General features: G+C 55.3%; 1 protein-coding gene across 4 annotated transcripts; it reads right to left on the bottom strand.

The window, feature by feature from the left end:
* Nucleotides 1–291: 291 nt before the first annotated feature.
* Nucleotides 292–8,968, bottom strand: GIPR (gastric inhibitory polypeptide receptor). Of its 4 annotated transcripts, XM_037058770.1 has the most exons (13): nt 8,853–8,968; nt 8,349–8,448; nt 7,713–7,820; nt 7,102–7,205; nt 6,174–6,277; nt 5,827–5,971; nt 4,679–4,838; nt 4,411–4,471; nt 4,014–4,083; nt 3,730–3,818; nt 3,500–3,638; nt 1,172–1,213; nt 292–1,074 (listed from the first exon to the last, which is right to left on the bottom strand). In XM_037058770.1, exons 1-13 carry the CDS (start codon nt 8,928–8,930, stop codon nt 868–870), a joined length of 1,407 nt encoding a protein of 468 aa, XP_036914665.1. In that variant the 5' UTR covers nt 8,931–8,968; the 3' UTR covers nt 292–867. The 4 variants fall into 4 exon arrangements, with proteins under 4 accessions (XP_036914665.1, XP_036914670.1, XP_036914663.1 ...); XM_037058775.1 differs by lacking the exon at nt 7,713–7,820; XM_037058768.1 differs by lacking the exon at nt 4,411–4,471 and having other exon boundaries at nt 5,827–6,277.
* Between the last annotated feature and the right edge of the window lie 10,603 nt (nt 8,969–19,571).

Below are 19,571 nucleotides of genomic sequence, written 5' to 3'. Positions count from 1 at the left end.
CACCCTCCATGGCCACCACCCTGCTTGGGCCATCATCTGCCTCCGCCTGCAGTGCCCTCGCTGGGCTCCCGTTTCCCTAACACTTTGTTCCCCCACAGGGCAGACAGAAAGCTCTGTTTAAAGTATTAGGCCCTGGCTGGTGTGGCTCAGTGGATTGAGCGAGGCTTGTGAACCAGGGGGTCGCCGGTTCGAATCCCAATCAGGGCACATGCCTGGGTTGTGGGCTGGGTCCACAGTATGAGGCACACATGGAGCAACCACACATTGGTCTCTCTCCTTCGCTTTCTCCCTCCCTTCCCCTCTCTAAAAATAAATAAATAAAATGCAATAAATTAAAAATACATTAGCCCATGAGGTGCTCCTGCTAAGAATTTTCAATGCACCTGGAATAAACCCCAACTCCTGTGCCCCTGCCCGCTCTCTCTCCATTTGTTGACTCATCCCAGCTCCAGCCGTGAAAGCCACCACTCTGTTCCCAAGACAAGGCCAAGCTCCTTCCTGCCCCAGCGCCTCTGTAGATGCTGTTCCTTCTGCCTAGAACCTTGCCTGCCAGTTCTTCCCAAAGCTGTCTCCTTCACCGCTTGCAATCGTGGTTTAAATGTCACCTCCTCAGAGATGCCCTCCCTGACCACCCCCGGCACCCTTCTAATTTTTCTTCATCAGCCATTCCACACAGTGTGTATATAACTTGTACTGTCTTCACGGTCTGCTTCCCCCCACTCAATTGTGAACTCTAGGACAGGGACCTTGTCTTCTGTTGCCTACCCTCACCGGCCCCCATTTCCCCAGCGCCCTCCACAAGGGGCCAGGTACACAGTAGGTACTCAATAAATACATGCTAACTGAATGATCGCAGCAATCCCCTGCCTAGCAGTAACTTTCCAAGGCCCGGCCTGCCTCATCCCCAGGCCCTGCGAGGTTCCCCGAGGACATGGTGTAGCCAGTTGCCATCTGGCGGGATCCCGAGCCCAACGGCAGGGTCGAAGAGACACGCTCTGGGGGCTGGCGCGGCCCATCGCCGAGGGTGCGGCGCAGGCGGCAGCGGTGCCAGCCACGGCGAATCTCCAACCGCACCTGCAACAAACAGGACGACGCTCAGAGGCGGTGCCCAGCACGCCGTTCCCCACGCGGCCGCCAGAGGGCGCGGGCGGCGGGCCAGGGCTCTCCCTACCTCCTTGTTGATGAAGCAGTAGAGGAAGCTGACCAGCAAGCCCTGTCAAAGAAGGCAGCGGTTAAATCGGGGGTTGAGGACAGGATTATAAACACCCCTTCAGAGCTCAGACCCTTGCCAGGCCCTAGACCACAAAAGTCCTAAACTTTTGTAGTCACCTCCCTGGCTCCCACACTTGCCCTCCCCTCCCCTTGCCCTGTCTGGTTTGCTGAGCAATAAAAAGGACCCTGCGTGTGATAACCACTTCCCTACTTTCTATCCCACTTGGGCAAGCTGCTTAACCCCTCTGAGCCTCGGTTTCTTCATCTGGAAAATGGATAATACAGTGGTGGCGGTGAGAGAATTGAGGTATTAATATGCAAGAAGTGCCCTGGCTGGTGTGGCTCAGTGGATTGAGCACCGGCCTGTGAACCAAAGGTTCGCAGTTCGATTCCCAGTCAGGGCACATGCCTGGGTTGCAGGCCAGGCCCCCAGTAGGGGACACATGAGAGGCAACCACACACTGATATTTCTCTCTCACTCTTTCTCCTTCCCTTCCCCACTCTCTAAAAATAAATTTTAAAAAAATGCAAGAAGCTGTAGTGCCTGGGACATAGTGTCGAACCTTTTTCTTAATCTTACTATGACTTTTCTGTTATTACATATTATATAATCATTATCAATGATTAACAAACCTGTTATTATAATTGTGGATATCAGTTCATGTTAATGATTGGTTATACATTATTAATAGTTTTCACAATCATGCATTGTTTTCTATTTGGATACAGTTCACATAGAAATTTAAATAAATATAAATACACTTGGATTTATAGTTAATAATAAAATCACTGGATAAATTACTGCAAGTTGATCATTTACATGGGTCATTGTTAAGCTATTGTCTTCTCTCCCGCGGGCTTCCACTGCTTCGGCCATGCCAGCCTTCATCATAACAAGACCCTCGCTCCCACCTCAGGGACCTTACCCTTAAGGGTTCTCTTACTGGAACATTTTCCCCCAGTATCTGCCTCGCTTATTCCCCTGCCCCTTCTGGTCTCTGCTCCAACATCTCCTTCTCAGGGAGGCCCTCCCTGACCCCCCACCTATACCCCTGCCCTTCATCTGATGCTCACCTCTATTTTCTTGCCTCCCCTCCCCCCAGGCATATCTTAACATCTGCCATTCTGCCCTGGCTGGTGTAGCTCAGTGGATTGAGCGCAGGCTGTGAACCAAAGGATCTCGGTTTGATTCCCAGTCAGGGCACATGCCTGGGTTGCAGGCCAGGTCTCCAGTGGGGGCCATGTGAGAGGCAACCACACATTGAAGTTTCTCTCCCTCTCTTTCTCCTTCCTTCCCCCTCTCTCTAAAAAAAAATAAAATAAATAAAATATTTTTTAAAAAGTGCAACTGAAATGTAAAAAATAAAAAGATTTGTGCAGTGTGCGGGGAAGATGCTGTGAGAGATCGAATGTGTCAAAAGTGGTTTGCAAAGTTTGTTGGGACTATTGAGATTTAGCCAAATAATTCTCTGCAGTGGGGCTGTCTTATGCACTGGAAGATGTTTAGCAGCACCCCTGGCCTCTACCCACTAGAAGCCAATAGCGGGAGATACTGGACATACTCATAATTATCCACATCAATAAAGTTATTGGTGCAAATGAACAATGTGTCTTTTATGGAAAGAATCTGAATGGACTTTCTGGCCAAACCAGTGCCTATGTGGTGTGTTTAGCATCTGTCTCTCCCACTAGAAAGTAGAGACCATTTGGTTCTTTTTGGCACGCCCACAGTGAGCTTGGAAAAGTGCTCTCAGCACACAGTAAATATTCGGTCAATGTTTGCTGAATTTCATGAAAGGAACAGGCTTGGGTGAAACTAGTGTCGTCCCCACTTTAGAGTTGAGAAAACTGGGCCTGAGGAGGGTCAGCAGGGTGGGGCCCTGGGTGAGGGCAAGCAAGTGCAAGGTCAGCCTTTAATTTTGGAGGGAGGCCCTTCTTACATTTTACCCTTTAAGTAACTCTCTTGCCCACCCTTAGCTCCGACCTTCAGGTGAAGGCCACAGAGCAGCCCAGTGCCAGACCCCAGTGTGGCCCCAGCCCTATCAGGTCTTAAAGCCCTAGGTCTTCATCAGGAGGCAGTACTGCTGAGGCCACCCGCCTCCTGTCTTGGTCCCTGCTGCTTCCTCAGCTCAGGATAGCACCAGCTCCGTCTTTTGTGTAGAATGAATGAACAAAGTCCATCCATTCAAAGTCCTCACACCCCCTTCAGCAGCTGCGCCAGAGGATGGCTGTAACCCTCCTGCCCCTCTGGGTGGAAGGGTGGAGCCCCCGCGCCCAGCCTGAGCACCTGGAAGGAGCTGAGGAAGATCTCAAAGCCGAGTTTGGCGAAGCGCAGGTGGCCCCGGGCCTGTTCCTCTGTCACGGGAGCAAACACCACCTCGTGGACACCCAGCAAGGGCACCAGCGTCAGCATGGAGCGAGCCAGCCTAGAGGGAAAGGGTGGCAGCGGTGCCGTGGCCCCGGGTCCCCATCTCCAGCCCGGCCCTCAATCCCTACTTATCCCCCTCCCTTCCCTACCTCAACCGGTAGTCCCGGTAGCGCATCTGCCGTGTCCTCAGTTTGGACACGAGGATGCCAAGAATGCGGATAAAGATGAAGAAATTAATCTGCGAAAAGACAGAAAACTGTACTTGAACAACAGTTAAATAAATAATTTTTTTAAAAAGAGAAAGAAATTAATCTGCGGGGAGAGAGAGAAGCTGAGCCCTTCGGATCCTGTCCTGGGAGGTAGAGGGTGGCACCCCTCTTCCCAGGATAGGAAATCCCTGAAGACAGCCTGGAGGAGGCAGGGCCGGCCGTACCAAAATGGCCAGGAGGATAGGGGTGCGTATGATCCACCAAATGGCCTTGACCTCGTTCCGCTCCCAGCACCTGCAGAGGAGGGGTTGGAAAGCTAAGGGGTTGAAACTGCTAGAGGCACAGGTCAATTATTCACTCGCCAGGCTCCGCCCCTCTTCCTCAATGCCACACCCACATTCTTTAAAGCCCGCCTATTACTATGCTGGCCCCGCGCTCATCCCGCCCCTTCCAGTAGTCCTCGGACACCATCTTTCCAAGCTGCCATTTCTTTAGACCCCCACCCACCGTCCCTCCAAGCCCCCAGAAGCCATCAGAACCGCCCCGCGTTTCCATCACACCCGCCCAGGTGCCTCAAAGCCCCGCCCACCGCCCAGGCTGGGCCCGGGACCCGCGACTCACTGCGTGTTCTCGTACAGGTACCTGACGATCACCCAGGGAATGACGAAAAGCGCGGGGGCCCCTGTGCAGACCCCGAGCCCCGCCCCCCACCCCGCCGCAGCTGTCAGCACGCGCACGGGCCCCGCCTGGCCCAAGACCCGCGGAATTCCCCGGCCGAGGTGGGGAGGCAACCGCCTGGAGAGAGGAAGAGACTCCCCGAGGCAGACAAGCAGGGTAGTCGGGGCGCGCTGGTGCACTGGGCTGGGCAGGGGACAGGGTCGGGGCTCACCCCAGCCGAGAAGCAGGTAGCAGCGGAAGTGGCCCCCCTTGGGGCCTCCCACGAGCACCAGGAGGCTGTGCAGGTAAATGCCCTCCACCAGTAGCCACGTGTAGCTGGCGCCCACGCAGTACTGGGTCACGATCTGGGCCGTTCTGCAGGTGGCTATAGCCTAAGGGGTGGCGAGACATGAATGGGGAGGGGGCAGTCAGAGCTGCAGGTGTCCCCAAGCTCTCCTCCACCTGGTCGTCTTTCCACTCCATTTCTCTCTCTCTCTCTCTCTCTCTCTCTGTTTCTCTCTCTCTCTCTCTCTTTAAGATTTTAGAGAGAGGGAAAGGGAGAACAAGAGGGAGAGAAACATCAATGTGTGGCTGCCTCTCGCGCGCCCCCTACTGGGGACCTGGCCCGCAACCCGGGCATGTGCCCTGACTGGGAATCCAACCCACAGCCCTTTGGCTTGCAGGTCAGGCAGGGCCCACCCCTATCTGTTGTCATCCAATATCCTCCCACTCCCCGTTACCAAAGGACAGTACTTGTGTCTGGTTTCCCACTCTAACCTCTTCAACAATTGGTATCTTCCATCTCGCTATCAAAGTTCTCCCAGACCCTCCCAAATCCAGCCTCTCTCCTTCTGAGAGGTTAGAGTGGGAACCTCTCAGAAGGTTCCATCTCCATCTCTCCAAAGGTTTCTTCCATTCCATCACCCCTTACCCACCCGCATACGGATTCCCCCACCCCACTGTGTCCTAACAGCTGGAGTGGGCCAAACGGCTACAGGACAGTTTTTCTCAACTCTGCCCTCAGCCTCTGGCCTCTCTCACACTGTCTCTTAGGAACAAAGATCAATCAAACCCCCCCCCCCACCACCACCAGCTGCTTTCTCCTATCCTGTCTTCTCCTCACCTCCGGCAGAAGACTTTCCCATTGGTGGAAAAGCCCCATGACTGGTAATACAGTGAAAGAGAATGGAAATTTCCAATTAAGGAAGTGATGGGGCTAACAATGGAGGGGGCTGAGTTGGGAGTCCCTCTCCCAAAGTATCTGGAGTGGTCAAGAGACAGAAAAACTTAGAGTGTACGGGGTAGTCACTAGAAGGGGAACCGCCTAGCCTACTACAGCGGGCAGAATCGCAGTCTGTGGAGCAGAAGGATGAGGCTCACCTGGTTCCACAGAGCGGGAGTCTGGTCCCCAGGGGAGGGGCCGGGCGGAGGCAGCAGCCGGTCTCGGGTGAGGATGGCTGCCGCCCGCAGCATGAAAGAGGTGAACAGGTTGATGTGGATGTAGTTTCGAGTGCAGTGCAGCCGCCTGCGGGTTCGGGAGGCAGTCTGGGGACTCCTGGAGACCTGTCCTTGGCCACACAGAGCCCCTTAAACCACCTCCCAGCCCTTCTTCCCACAGAACCACCACTGGCCGGGAGCTCGTTGCTGGTGGAGGCTGACCACCCCATCTTGCTCGCCAAACTGAGGCTCGGTCTCTGCCTCTGCCCCTCACGGCTCGGGGGTCCCACCTGAAGAAAGCCAAGATGAGCAGGGCTAGCAACAGCGTGGCCAGGGACAGGGAGTAGCCCACGGTGTACACGACCTGTAGCCGCTCCAAGATCCGCCTCTGGTCCTGGGGGTGTGGGGAAGACACAGGAAGAGAACTCGGCTGTTTCCCTGGGACCACCAAGGGGCCAGACGGACTTCCGCTCTTCTCGCCCAGTGCCTCAGTTTTCTCTTGAGAATCCAACTCCCCTTGTCTGAGTGGGGCTAATGCCACCACTCAGCTCCAGGGCTGGACGTGAGACCAGCCAATCAGAGCATTGTAACACCCTGCCCCCCCCCACACTCTCCTACAGAGCGATTAGTCCAGGGTGGCCATCGGACCCAAACCATTAAGAGCCATGAGTCCTGTGAGTTTGGAGCCAGGGAAATACTTAAATATTGAGGGGGTCACTTTGTAAATTGTGTGATTGCTTAACTACCGCGCTGTACACCTGAAAGCAATATAAGTAATATTTTATGTCAACTGTAAATGAAGAATAAAATTCCTCAAAAGGCAGTCCTGGGACATTATGCTGGAGCTATTGAGAATGAAGCTCAGTCCCCCCACAGTGTTGCCTGCTGGGTGGGATGTGAGTCCAGTGTTAATGGGGAAAATCTTTTCCACTCCACAGAAAAGATCAGACCAGCAAAAAGAAAAACATAGGCACAATATGGTGAGCCAAAAAAAAAAAAAAAAAAGATTTCCAACAGCATAGTTCCAGCATCTAGATCCAGCTGTGCCTGAAGCTGTAGAAGTAAATACATTTTATTTCCATCAAGCAAGTTTAAGTTGAGTTTCTATCACTTGGAACCCTGAATCTTGAACAGTACAAGGGGTTCAGGCTTGGTCTGAGGGGGCTGCCTCTTTACCTCTCCCTGGACATCCAACCTGAATCCCTCACCTCTTCTTACCTGGAAGGTCCCATTTTTGTCTGGGTTCTCACACTGAGAATGGTCTCTCCAAGGTCCCCACTGGCCATCACTGCCACACTGGCGAAGGACAAAGCCTGCAGCCACTGCGGGGAATTGAGGGAGGGGATCAGAGGCACAGAGAGAGAGGGAGACAGAACGACCAGTTGTGAGGCAAAGGCTGAGACAGCCAATGTGATGGTGATGGGGATAGGCCCTCAATTATGTGGAATTGTGCACAGTATTAATTTTATATTCATAAAGAGCCTATGAAGGGGATACTATCATCAATCCCATAAAGAAGTTAAACTGCCCTGGACCACAGGGCTAGTTAGGAAAGGAAGACCAGGATGCCCAGAGACATTCTCAGAAAAAGGAGAGGAAATAAGAACCGGGTGGTCCTCGGACAGGTAGAGACAGAGAAGGGGCATTATCAGGCAGAGCCAGGATCAGGGCGGCCCATCCAGTGTTGGACAGTCGCGGGGGTGGGGCACCCAGCTGGAAAGAGGGGAGCAAGAGATGGGGCGTAGGTGAGTTTCGGGGAAGCGGTGTCTGGCGCAAGGGTTAGGAGCTGTTTGTGCCAGGAAGGGCCCGCGGTCCAGGGAGCACCTCACCGTGACGGTGCCAGGGCAGGTACCAGGGGCAGGACGCACGGACGGTGGTGTTGGGCGCAGCGTAGTCCCAGCAGACGTACATATCGAAGGACCCATTACAGGCGAGGCCTGGGTGGGCGTGGGGGCCAGACGTCGGGTGGACCTACCGCACCACGCCCCCTACACACACAAGCCCTGCCCTAGGCCCGCCCACCCAGAGGGATCCTCACCTGCGTCGCCATGGCTCCGCCCACAAGACCCCAAAGGCCCCGCCCACCCCCTTAGCCCTACTCGGGGCTCTACACCGAGCAAGTTCCCTTCGCACGTGCTTCCCACTCCGCTGGGCCATTCCTCGGCTCTACCCCCAAGTCCCTTTGCAGGCCACTACAGGCTCCGCTCCCCCAGTGCAGCACCCCGAAGACCCCGCCCATTGCAAGCTTCTTCCCGGGCTTCTCACGCTAATGTAAGCTGCCTCGCCCTCAGGTCTAGGCCCTTCCCACCGAGGCCAAGCCCACCCAGGCCTCCCCGAGCCAGTCCGCATCTGCGTCCCAGACAACGCTATCGGGCCCTGCCCTTTAGTCCTTGGACTGCCCCAGGCCCACCCCGCCGAACCCTAGCCTTTCCCGTCCCCCCAGCCCGCCTCCTCCCCAGTCACACCTGCTGGGGGCTCCGCGGCTTCCAGCGTCTCCTGGCACTCCCAGCGGTAGCGTTCCCAGCGCCGGTACAGCTCCCCAGCCGTCTGCCCCTCGGAGCCTGTCTAAGGAAAAAGAGAAGAGAGGACCCCTACCCCCCCGCCGACCTTTGCTCCCACCCAGGCCTCGTGATTCGTGTGGGCCAGAAGCCCTGGAGGGACTTGGAGGGGCTGTCCTGTCAGCACGGTGTCTTGGGTGGCAGAGAAACCTCTTCTGTCTCTTGAGGGGTGCCTAGTAACCACCAGGCGCGAGAGAGGGACTGAAAACCCTCAGGAAAAGCAGGGGAAGTGGTGGCTGGAAATCATCGGGAGGGTTTACGAAGGAAAGAGGGGGGATTGGAAACCACCGTCAGAACTTGAATCTGGACTTGCGGGCCAGCCTTCCCCCTTCTCTGCAGTGGGGGAAGACCTAAAACCGGCCCCAGACGCTCCTCCAAGCCTTGAACTCTTGGGGCTGCTCGGGTCCTCACCTCCGCCCTCCGGAGCAGCGGCCCCCACAGCGAGAGCAGCAGCAGCAGCAGCGGCCTCCAGGGCGGCCGGCTGGGCATGGTGCGGGCGCCTGGGCGGCGGGGGTCCGGGCACGCGGGGGCAGCCGGCCTGTGGGTCGGAGGCAGGGTCAGGGGTCACCACCACCCCGCTGCCCCCAGCCCCAGGGCCAGCCAACTCCGGGACTCATACACGTGGACTCCGAGACAGCACCTCGGCCCCACGCGTGGTGAATTGGGGGCGGGGGGGGGGAGGCTGGGATCGGACACGTGACCCCCAGGCCTGCCCCGGATTGTCACCGGAGCGGAGAGGCCGCGCGGAAAGGGGAGGGGGTTGTTTGCCGAGGGCGCGGTTGCCCTAGAGCTGCGCCCGGGGGAAGCGCTAACGCCGCCCCGAGTCTGGACGTGGAGGCTCCGGGGAACCTGGGGGCGCCCTGCAGGGGAGGCGCAGAAGCCGTCGGGCGCGGAGTCTGAAACGACCCTTGGAGTTGCCACTCTCGGAGCCCAAAGGGTGTTCGAATCACGGCTGGAAACCCGGCCTTATAAAACTTTCCCTGCTGTGCGTAAAGCCCAGAGTGCATGGGACATCCCTCCGCTGAGGCACTGGAGAGGCGTCCGACCGCGGGCCCAGGTCTGCAGGGGCCCCCAGCCTGCAGATCTGCCCCACTCGGAACAGCCCCTACCCAGCTCCAGGCGGGGGGGGGGGGGCCGGCGGAGGGCGGCAGGGGGCGTCTCAGACCAGCCCATGGGCAGCAGTCGGTCAAATTAGGGAGGCACAGCCGGGACCAGGGACCAAAAGGCCGAGAAACAGGCAAAAACGTGGGCTGGGAGATGAGGAGGAGAGAGAGGCGTGGAGACAGCCCACGATGGGGGGAGAGGCAGAGGTTACGGAGCTAGGTAGAGGTGACGCCGGGATTGGGACGATGCGGAGAGACAGACAGACAGACAGATAGGAGGTGAGAGGCCGCGGGCAGGAGAGGGGGCGAACAGGCTAAGAGAGAGGGACCCAAAAACTTCAGGGGGCCAGGGGGTAGGGGGCTGGGCTGGGGTTGGGGGAGCCCTCACCAGTCCTGCTGCCGCCTTTGCCAGTGCTGCCTCCACTGCCCCGCCTGGGCTCTGGAAGAGACGACAGCCTGCGGTGGTGGGAGGGGGCGGGGCCAGGGCTGGCGGCGAACAGGGACCGGGAGCAGGGGGCCAGTCGCCTGTGAGAGTCCCACTCACTCAAGGTCACACGGGAGAGCAGTGGTGGAGTCATCATCCCACACCATCCCACCCAGCCATCATGGGCAGAGTCTCAGGCAGTCACAGAGCCACACACACGATGTCCCACACAGTCCCACTAACAGACACAGAGAGGCTCGGCACAGAATGCCACATCCTGCTCCTCGCCCAACATGTCCCTCACTATGTTCAAGCTGTACAATGTACAGTCTCATGCAGAGAGCCTGGGTCTCTCGCCTGCAGGTTAGCATTCCTCCTGAGGGACATGTAGCCACACGTCCTGGGGCGTGGACAAAAACGGCAACTTCCCACGGCTCCAGTGACAATGTGTGAATCACACATGTTCACACAGCCACCAGGTCACATCACGGACACCCTCTGGGGCACACTGGCCTGTGTGCCCCCTGAAGACAGGCCCAGGGCATCTCTGGGTCCCCAGTGTCACTCAGCACAGGTTTGGGCATGAGGCAGAAAGACTCAAAGAATGGTTGTTGTTTAAATAAATGCAGTTCCATGGTGGCTCCTCACACAGCCCTATAATCCTTCAATGACACACAATAGGTAACTCACAAGGTCACACAGCCATGCCCGTGAACTCTCTCCCAGCACTTCACACACTTCGCCTAGTCACATCACCACCCCAATGACACCAGGCCCCGACTGTCACTGAGGCACACAGTCTCGCAGACTCCCAGCAGCACACTGTCAGGCGGTCCCCCTCACACAGTCACCTCCAGTGCCGCGGGTCTACTGATACACAACTCTCTCCATCACAGCCTCTCCCACACTTGGAAGTCACACAGTATCACCCCACAGTCCCCCAGGGACCCGCAGCCTCCCCGGCCTCATGGTTCCAATCACCACTGACTTCCGCCTCTCACAGTCCCCACTTCCAGACCCTTCCTTCGCCCTAAAATATGAGGGGCATCTGCACATGTGCGGGGAAGGCTTAGAAATGGAGGCCCAGTTCTCGGCGCTCTTGGCTCCTGTTAATACAAACTACCAGTGGGTACACATTCATCATGTATCAACATTCGAGAGCAAACACTCCCCTGGGACCTAAGAGATAACTGGGTCAGAGGCGAGTCTGTCTCCGACTCGGAGGGGACACTGAGGCCTAGAGGCCCGAGGAGAGGCAGGGAGTAAGGGGTGGCATAAGGTCCAGCACCAGAGGCTGGAAGGAAAAGGAGGCGAGGGTGGGGGGTGCACAACATGGGGGGTGTCCTGATTTCCTGGCCTCCAGATCGCCTCCCGCTCTTTGCCCCACATTCCTGGCTCCCTCTGGGTCCTGGGAAAGGCTTCGTTCGTGGGGTGGAGAGGGAGCCAAGTCTGGGATTGCCCAGTACCTCAGGGAGAGGCTGGGGTGGGAGGGAGTCTCTCCTTGGTCCCCAGGGAACCTGGGGGGGGTCTCTCTGCTAGGGCTGGGAAGGTGGGGAGGAGGTTGGAACGGGGGAGGGAACTGACTAGGAGGGAGGGGAAGCAGTGGAGAGACACTGAGGTGATGAGAGGAAGAAGAAAAAAGACCAAGGATCAAGAAAGAACAGAAACAGACAGGAAGTGACAGAGACGAGAGAGACCAAGAGAAAGAGACAGGCAGAAAGAAATCGAAACAGACAGAAATACACAGAGAACAAAAAGAGAGGAACCAGGGGCCCTGGCTGGTTTGGCTCAGTGGATTGAGTGCCAGCCTGGGAACCAAAGGGCCACCGGTTCTATTCCCAGCCAGGGCACAGGCCTGGGTTTAGGGCCAGGTCCCCAGTAGGGGGCGCGTGAGAGGCAACCACACACCGATGTTTCTCTCCCTCTTTCTCCCTTCCCTCCCTCTCTAAAAATGAAACAGAGATGGAGATATTGAGAGATGAAGACGGGGAGATGAAGATGGAGAGGGTGCCTGAAATATGGGCCCTGAAGAGAGATGAGCAAGGCAGGAGCTGCATGAGCACCATGCTGGGCTCAGAGCCCGGAGGCCCTCCATCACGCCTTCCCAGAGAACGCAGNAAGAAATCGAAACAGACAGAAATACACAGAGAACAAAAAGAGAGGAACCAGGGGCCCTGGCTGGTTTGGCTCAGTGGATTGAATGCCAGCCTGGGAACCAAAGGGCCACCGGTTCTATTCCCAGCCAGGGCACAGGCCTGGGTTTAGGGCCAGGTCCCCAGTAGGGGGCGCGTGAGAGGCAACCACACACTGATGTTTCTCTCCCTCTTTCTCCTTCCCTCCCTCTCTAAAAATGAAACAGAGATGGAGATATTGAGAGATGAAGATGGGGAGATGAAGATGGAGAGGGTGCCTGAAATACGGGCCCTGAAGAGAGATGAGCAAGGCAGGAGCTGCATGAGCGCCATGCTGGGCTCAGAGCCCGGAGGCCCTCCATCACGCCTTCCCAGAGAACGCAGAACAGAACTGCGCATGAAGTGGGGGCAGCGGGGGTGAGCGGGGGTGGGGCGGGAGGAAGATGCCTGGGTCCCTGCCTGGCCCCCTGCCCTCATCAGCTCTCCTGGGGTCCTCTGCAGTCTCCTGGGACCTGGGGAGGGGACAGCATGGCCTCCCCAGTGCCTATGCTCAGGGTTTCAGGAAACTGCCGATAGGAACAGCCATGCCCTTTCCCTCACCCTTCTCCTTCGCTGTCCATCTCTCTCCCCATCTCCCTGGTTCGAATCCCCCTGCCCCCTTTTCTCCAAGCTCACACTCCGTTTGTCTGTCTTCCTCTCTTGCTTGCCGGGCTGTCTTTTCTCTCCATCCGCCGCCCCCCCCCCACCGCCTGTTTCATTCTGTTCCTCTGCTTATTTCTCTTGCTCTCTCACCTTCTCCAGATCAGACTCTTTTCGCCTGTCTTTAAACTTTCTCCTTTCTCTTCCCCTTTTCCCCATCTTCTCACTGCATGTCTGTCTGTCTGTTTCTCTCCCTCCATTGCCCTGGTTCTGAGTTTCTAGCCTGTTGCCCTCTCCCTCCACCTCCCAGAGATGAGCAGGCAGCGCCCCCACCCGAGGATGCCATGCGGGGAGGAAGCTGGAGGGCCTGTGCCTCCCCCAGGGGGCTGCCCAGCCAAGCAGAGCCTGAGGGAGCAGGCAGGGGCCTGGAGGGCCAGCAGATGGTGCAGGAGAAATGAGGCAGAGAGGGATGGGGAGAGGGGGTGCCCCCTGGGGACTGAGACCAGAAAGGGAAGGCTGAGCCGGCCCCCTGAGATTCGGGACTGCTGAGAGCAGATCTGATAGAGACCCAGAGAGAGAGACACACACAGAGACAGAGAGACACAGAGAGTGAGAGATCGCCATTGAGAGATGGGCTGAGAGAGACATACTCACAAACATGGGGATCCAGAGACAGGCAGAGAGATGGAGGCTGAGGCCTGTGACACAGGCCCAGGGAGACAGTGACAGTGCTCCGGGGACAGGGATGCGCACACTCACACACAACCCAGAGGAAGACGGGAACCCAGAGACAGGGGCCTAGAGAGAGAAACACGGTACAACGTGGCATCTAAGAGAGAGACAAGGATCCGAAAGACATGGAGGCGTAGGGACACGAAGCCCAGCCAGACAGAAACGTGGAGACACATAGAGGTGGGGACCCTCTATGTGTCCCTCTCCCAGGGAGAGGGAGTAAAAGGTGGGGGAAGACGCCCAGAGAGATGAGACTTGAGAGGCAGGTATCCAGAAAAACAGGCAGAGATGGAGAGAGAGAGGGACTTGGGACCCCGATAGATGGATGTGGGGGTAAGAACTCTCTCAGACACGACCCCACAGAGATGAGGCAAGATGCCCAGTTCCCCTTGCCCCCTTCCGGACGGGGGTGGGCAGTGCTCCCCCCACCTAGCCTCCCCTCCTGCTTGCAGCACGTCTCCATAGAGACCTCCCCAGATCCGGAGGACAAATATTGCCCCGGCCAGAAACAGCGGGTCTGTGTTGACATAATCTCGTGCTGGTGGGGTGGGGGCTCCAGGGGCCCGAGAAGCTAGGATGGGGGCAGGATAGCAGAGGGGCTCCCGTCTGGGGCCCAACAGACAGTTCCAACCTTCTCCCACCTCCAAATCAAGGTGTAAACCTCCCCGCTCTGGGAGGAGCCCCTGAGAAACTTGTAGCCTTGGCTGCCCCCTGGTGGTGGTGGCGAGTGAGCCCCGAAGCCCGTTTCCTAGCTCAAGGAGAGCAGGCTGGTCTAAAGCATTTTCCTCCAGGTTTCTATCGTAGAATCTGGTTCCTCTTCCATTTCCCTCCTCTTAGCCCCTGCTCTGGCCCAGGTTCCACTTTTCCGAGGTCTCCTACCCGATTCGGGCCTCTCTCCCTTCCATCTCGCTGCATCCCCGCCCTCCAATAGGGCAGCGAGGTAGAGTGGTCATGCTAAAGAACAAAGGGGACCCCGTTCCACCCCTGCCCAGAACCTGCCATGGCTCCCCAGTGCCCTCAGGAGAAAGGCTTGGGCTCCTCTCCACAGCCTCCAAGCCCTTCTTTCTATGACTTCTTAATTCTTCAAATTCTTCCCGGAGTGCCCACCAACCTTGTTTCTAATAGCTTTCTCTGTTTCCAATGCCTCCGCCCAATTTTTTGAGTCTTCCCAGCCCATCTCAAAGTTAGCTCATTCATTCATTTATTCAATAAACAAACAAACAAACAAACAAATAAATAAATATTTTCCCTCCTAGACTGTGAGCTCTGTGAGGGCAGGGCTGCAGCTGGCTCAGTCACTCTTGGTCCCCAGCATTGCCCAACATGGTGTGGCACAGACCAGGGTTCCATTCATTTGGGGTACAGGGCACATATCAGGACCTGGGCGTGACAGTGCTGGGGACCTGGGTGGAGGCAGTAGGCCCTGTCCTGGCCTCACGGAGCCTAGGCACAGACCCAAATAGGGAGACCGACGAACAGATGAGAAATGCAAAGAAAGAATGAGCCAGAAAAGGGAAAAAAGAAGCTGAGAGAAAAGCAAAGGCAAAGATTAATAGTAAATAAATAAACAAATAAATAATTTAAAGCCCTGGCTGGTGTAGCTCAGTGGATTGAGCACGGGCCTGCAAACCAAAGGATCAAGGTTTGATTCCCAGTCAGGGCACATGCCTGGGTTGCAGGCCAGTTCCCAGTAAGGGACGAACGAGAGGCAGCCATACATTGATATTTCTCTCCCTCTCTCCTTCCCTTCCCCTCTAAAGGTAAATAAATAAAATCTAAAAAATATTTTTAAAGATTAATAGTAGTCATGGTAATAATAATAATAATAATAAGTACCAAATAATGGGCATTTTACATGTATCTGTCTCATTTAATCCTCATAACAGACTCTTTGCATCTCTCTTTGCCAGAGGAAGAAACTGAGGTTCAAAGAGGGTAAGTAGCCCTGGCCTGGTGTGGCTCTGTGGATTGAGTGCAGGCCTGCGAACCACACGATCGCGGTTCGATTCCCGGTCGGGGAGCATGCCTGGGTTGCAGGCCAGTTCCCGGAGGGGGACTCATGAGAGGCAACCATACATTGATGTTTCTCTCCTTCTCTCCTTTCCTTCCCCTCTAAAGATAAATAAAATCTTTAAAAAAAAAAAGAGGGTAAGTAACTTGCTCAGGGGGACGTAGCTCACAAGCAATGGACCAAGGATCCAATTTCCAGAGACAGACATAGCGATGAGAGAGGAAGGCAGCATGAAGAAGGGAGCCTAGAGGCAGAGGGGAAAGACAAAGCATGGCCCTGAGCCCTGTCCCCTACCCTCCAGCCTCCTCCCCAAGACTGCTCGTGAAAGCCCTTGTAATAACATCAGCTCCATTAGCTGTACTCAAAGCCCCTGTGCTGAGCACTTAACGGGCATGAGCTCACGGAACCTGCTTTTCTTCCCTGGGAAGTGGGTGCTGGGATGACTCCCGTTTTGCAGAGAAAGAAAAGCCAAGCTCCTTGGCCAAGGTCACTGTGTCCCCATGACTCCTGACACCCCAAGGGCAAGGCCTAACTCATCTTTGTGTATCAACCCCCACACTTTCTGCGTACACAGGCTTCCCGCCTAAACTCCTGCTGGCGGTTCCCTAAACCAGCACAGGGTCCACAGCCCCCCCAAGTGGATCGCCTAAGGGCTGGGTTCCCACAGTCCTCTGGGGACACTCGGGAGCAGCCCTCAGCACCCTGCCGCCTGCTGCAGAGTTCCGTATGCAGGAGTCTGACGTCCCCTCTCCTAGAATCTGAGCTCATCAGGGTGGAGGTTGGGAGAACTGGGAGTCTGGAAGGCCTGAAACATGATATCCTGCTTTGCTTCTGTCGGTAACACAATTAGCTGTGATCGTGGAATGATGGCCCGCATCAATTTTGGTCATCACTTGAAACCCATGATTGATTGCCAAAATTAAAACAGGGAAACCTCACTAAAATGGAGTCGGGAGGCCAGAAGGCGGAGCGCTGGCGCAGTAGTGCTTGATGTCAATTACAGGAAGTTGTCAATTGCACACCCCACTGGAAGAATGTCCTAGAAAAGAAGCATCAGTCATAGGGCCCAGCAGAGGGTGTGCCCTGCATCTCATGCTGGAAATCCACTACCCCGGCAGTTTAGCCAATGAGAAACGGTCCTCCCCTACTCTGGCTCTTCTCCAATGGACTTTCATTCAGAAGAACCCCTCCCAGCTTCCTCCTTTTTCTCCGTAGAATACCATTCCTCTCCTCTGTGAGCTGGACTTGCTTTTTGGCTTTTGTTGTAGCTTGCTTGTCCCAAACTGCAATTCCTTGCTGTTCCCAAATGAAGCCATTTTCTGTTTTTGCGGGTAAAATAACTTCTATTTGTAAGGTCAGTAGAACCTTGGTGCCTCTGGGAGGGACGAAGTAGGCATTCACTGGGAAAGAAATAGGGGTTGCTATCATTTATGTGTGCCTACTGTGTGCCAGGCGCTGTACTCATGTGTGATTTACATCTGTGGCCTCAGTGGGGCTTGGGCACAGTGACGAACAGCCAACATCTTCTCGTAGCCTTCAAGGCCCTACGAAATCTGGCAAGCCCATTACGTTCCTGACCACATCTTCTGCAGCTTCATTCTCCCCAGGCTTCCTGTCACTCCAGGTACATCCGTCCCACACCTGGCTCTGGATCTCTGCACTTGCTGTTTCGCCTGCCTGGAAACTTCCCCTTCCAACTCCATGTGTGATTACTTCCTTCTCGCTACTCACATCTAACCTCGGATACGACTTCCTCGTATAGATCTTCCTTGGGCCCACTCTCTCTAAATTATCCTCTTCCTCCTGTCTTTGATCCTGTCATTCTGACTTATTTCTGTAGTACTGGGATCTGAAATGATCTTCCCAGCTCCGCGCCTGTTTGTTCATCTGGAACATGGAGGTGAAAATAAAGCTAGGCCCTGGTTGGGTAGCTCGGTTGGTGGGAGGGTCATCCCGATGCTTGAAGGTTGTGGGTCCAGTCCCCGGTCGGGACTCACACAGGAGTCAGTCAGTGAGAGCATGCATACAAGGAATGACAAACTGTTTCTCTCTAAAAATCAATAAATTTTAATTTTTTAAAGAAAAGAAAGCTCTTGGGGAAGATATCTGAGTGCTTGGCACAAAGCAGATGCTCAATAAATGTTAGCTATCATTTCTTGTTCGTTTCGAGTGTGGTGGCTTACCTCCTCCGCAAACTGAAAGATCCAGGAGACCAGGTTACTTCTGAAATTCCAGGACAGAGGACAGAGCTTGGCACAAGGTAGGCACTCAGTCAACATTTTTTGAATGTCAATATTTTTTAAATATTTTATTTATTTATTTTTAGAGAGAGGGGAAGGGAAGGAGAAAGGGTAGAAGAGAAACAAACATCAGTGTGCGGTTGCCTCTCATGCGCCCCTGACTGGGGACCTGGCCTGCAACCCAGGCATGTGCCCTGACTGGAAATCGAACCAGCGACCCTTTGCTTCACAGGCCCTCACTCAATGCACTTAGCCACACCAGCCAGGGCTCGGTGAACATTTCTATTTAAAAGATTTTTTTTTAAAGATTTTATTTATTTATTTATCTTTAGAGGGAAGGAGAGGAGAGAAATATCAATGTATGGTTGCCTTTTGTGAGTCCCCTGCTGGAAACTGGCCTGCAACCCAGGCGTGTGCCCCGATCCCCGGCCGGGAATCGAACCACGATCGTGTGGTTCACAGGCCTGCGCTCAATCCACTGAGCCACACCAGCCAGGGCTCTATTTTTATTTTTTTTAATATTTTATTTATTTATTTTCAGAGAGAGGGGAAGGGAAGGAGAGAGGAAGAGAAGTATCAATGTGTGGTTGCCTCTCATGTGTCCCCCACTGGGAACTGGCCTGCAACCCAAGCATGTGCCCTGACTGGGAATCGAACCGCGATCCTTCCTTTGCTTCACAGGCCTGCGCTCAGTCCACTGAGCTACACCAGCCAGGGCTCAGTGAACATTTTTAAATGAATGAAAGAGGTGGGCTCCATAGGAGCTCCTGCTTTCCAGACTTGGAAACTGACTCTCAAGTCACAAAGAGAAAGTGGCCGCGGGAATCAAACCCAGATCAATCTGGTTCCAAGGCTCTGTGCTTCCAGGGTCTACCTGTGTTTCCAGAGGCAAATCTAGTCCCACTTTGGGCTCTCGTCCCCTCCCTACAAAACATGGGTCGTGTCTAGGTGCTGACCCTCAACTGGGGATTTTGGTCCATTATTCTTTAGATCCAATGTCAGGTATTCTACCCACCCCTCTCTCCCCAACCTCGCGGCTGGCTGCGACTGACACCACCAGCCGGCCTGGCGTCAGAGCTGGACCTGTGTCAAAACCCGGACTGGATAATGAAGTTGTGGGAGATGCGGGCTGCAAGGGGAGGAACTAAGGGGCGGCTGATATGAAAGTGCAAGGAGGAACGGACTTGCGGGAGGGGCCGAAGCTCTGCGGACTGAGGTAATCCTGTAAGAAGACCGGGTCGAGGGCTCTGGGCGAAGTGTTATGGCTCCCGGTTGATTAAGGGTTGGTGCCAAAGGCTCTGGGCGCGGGAACAGAATGCTGGCTCCCCCAGGATCTTGGGGGTGGAGTTAAGACCCCTGAGGGCGGGTCTAGATCTAATAAACAAGGACTCTAGGAACTGAGCTGGAATGAGTTCCAGGGCGGAGCTAGTGGATATCGGGGTGGATTTAAGATACTAGGGTCGGGTTCTAGTCTTGCAAGGGAGCTTTCGAGAAATCCAGTAAAATATTGGGGAGAACGCTTTGGGGATTTGGGAGTGTCTTCCTCCTCCTCTTCCTCTCCGAATCCGGGCTAAGCTTAAGGCTGCAAAGCAGAGAGGGCCCTGCCCCTTCCAACCTTCCTGTGTTCCTATTGGTCGAGGGGCCTGCGCGACAGGCTCTCATTGGTCCTGAACAGGAAAGGCGGGGGTCTAGAGAGAATTCGCAGCGATTGTGGGCGGGATCAGACTGTACCGGGGAATCTCAGCCCAACCAATCCCGGCCCGAAGATTGTGTTGGGGTGGGGGGGGTCGCCTTGCAGGGGGTGTCCTTACTCCCCCTTTTCGAGCATTCTGAGAGATGACCCCGGTGC

Source organism: Sturnira hondurensis, unplaced genomic scaffold, assembly GCF_014824575.4.
Source record: "Sturnira hondurensis isolate 20B ecotype Veracruz unplaced genomic scaffold, ASM1482457v3 Scaffold0001020, whole genome shotgun sequence".
NCBI lineage: Eukaryota > Metazoa > Chordata > Mammalia > Chiroptera > Phyllostomidae > Sturnira > Sturnira hondurensis.
Note: the sequence above shows the minus strand (reverse complement) of the source record. Positions and strands in the feature narration are given on the sequence as shown.

Excerpts from the sequence above, each read along its gene's own strand:
- GIPR (XM_037058768.1), bottom strand. The coding sequence starts at position 8,930 with ATGCCCAGCCGGCCGCCCTGGAGGCCGCTGCTGCTGCTGCTGCTCTCG. Across the intron at positions 3,819-4,013 it reads CTATCCTCCTGGCCATTTTG|ATTAATTTCTTCATCTTTAT; the intron begins GTACGGCCGGCC and ends GTCTTTTCGCAG. Across the intron at positions 3,639-3,729 it reads TACCGGGACTACCGGTTGAG|GCTGGCTCGCTCCATGCTGA; the intron begins GTAGGGAAGGGA and ends CTTTCCCTCTAG.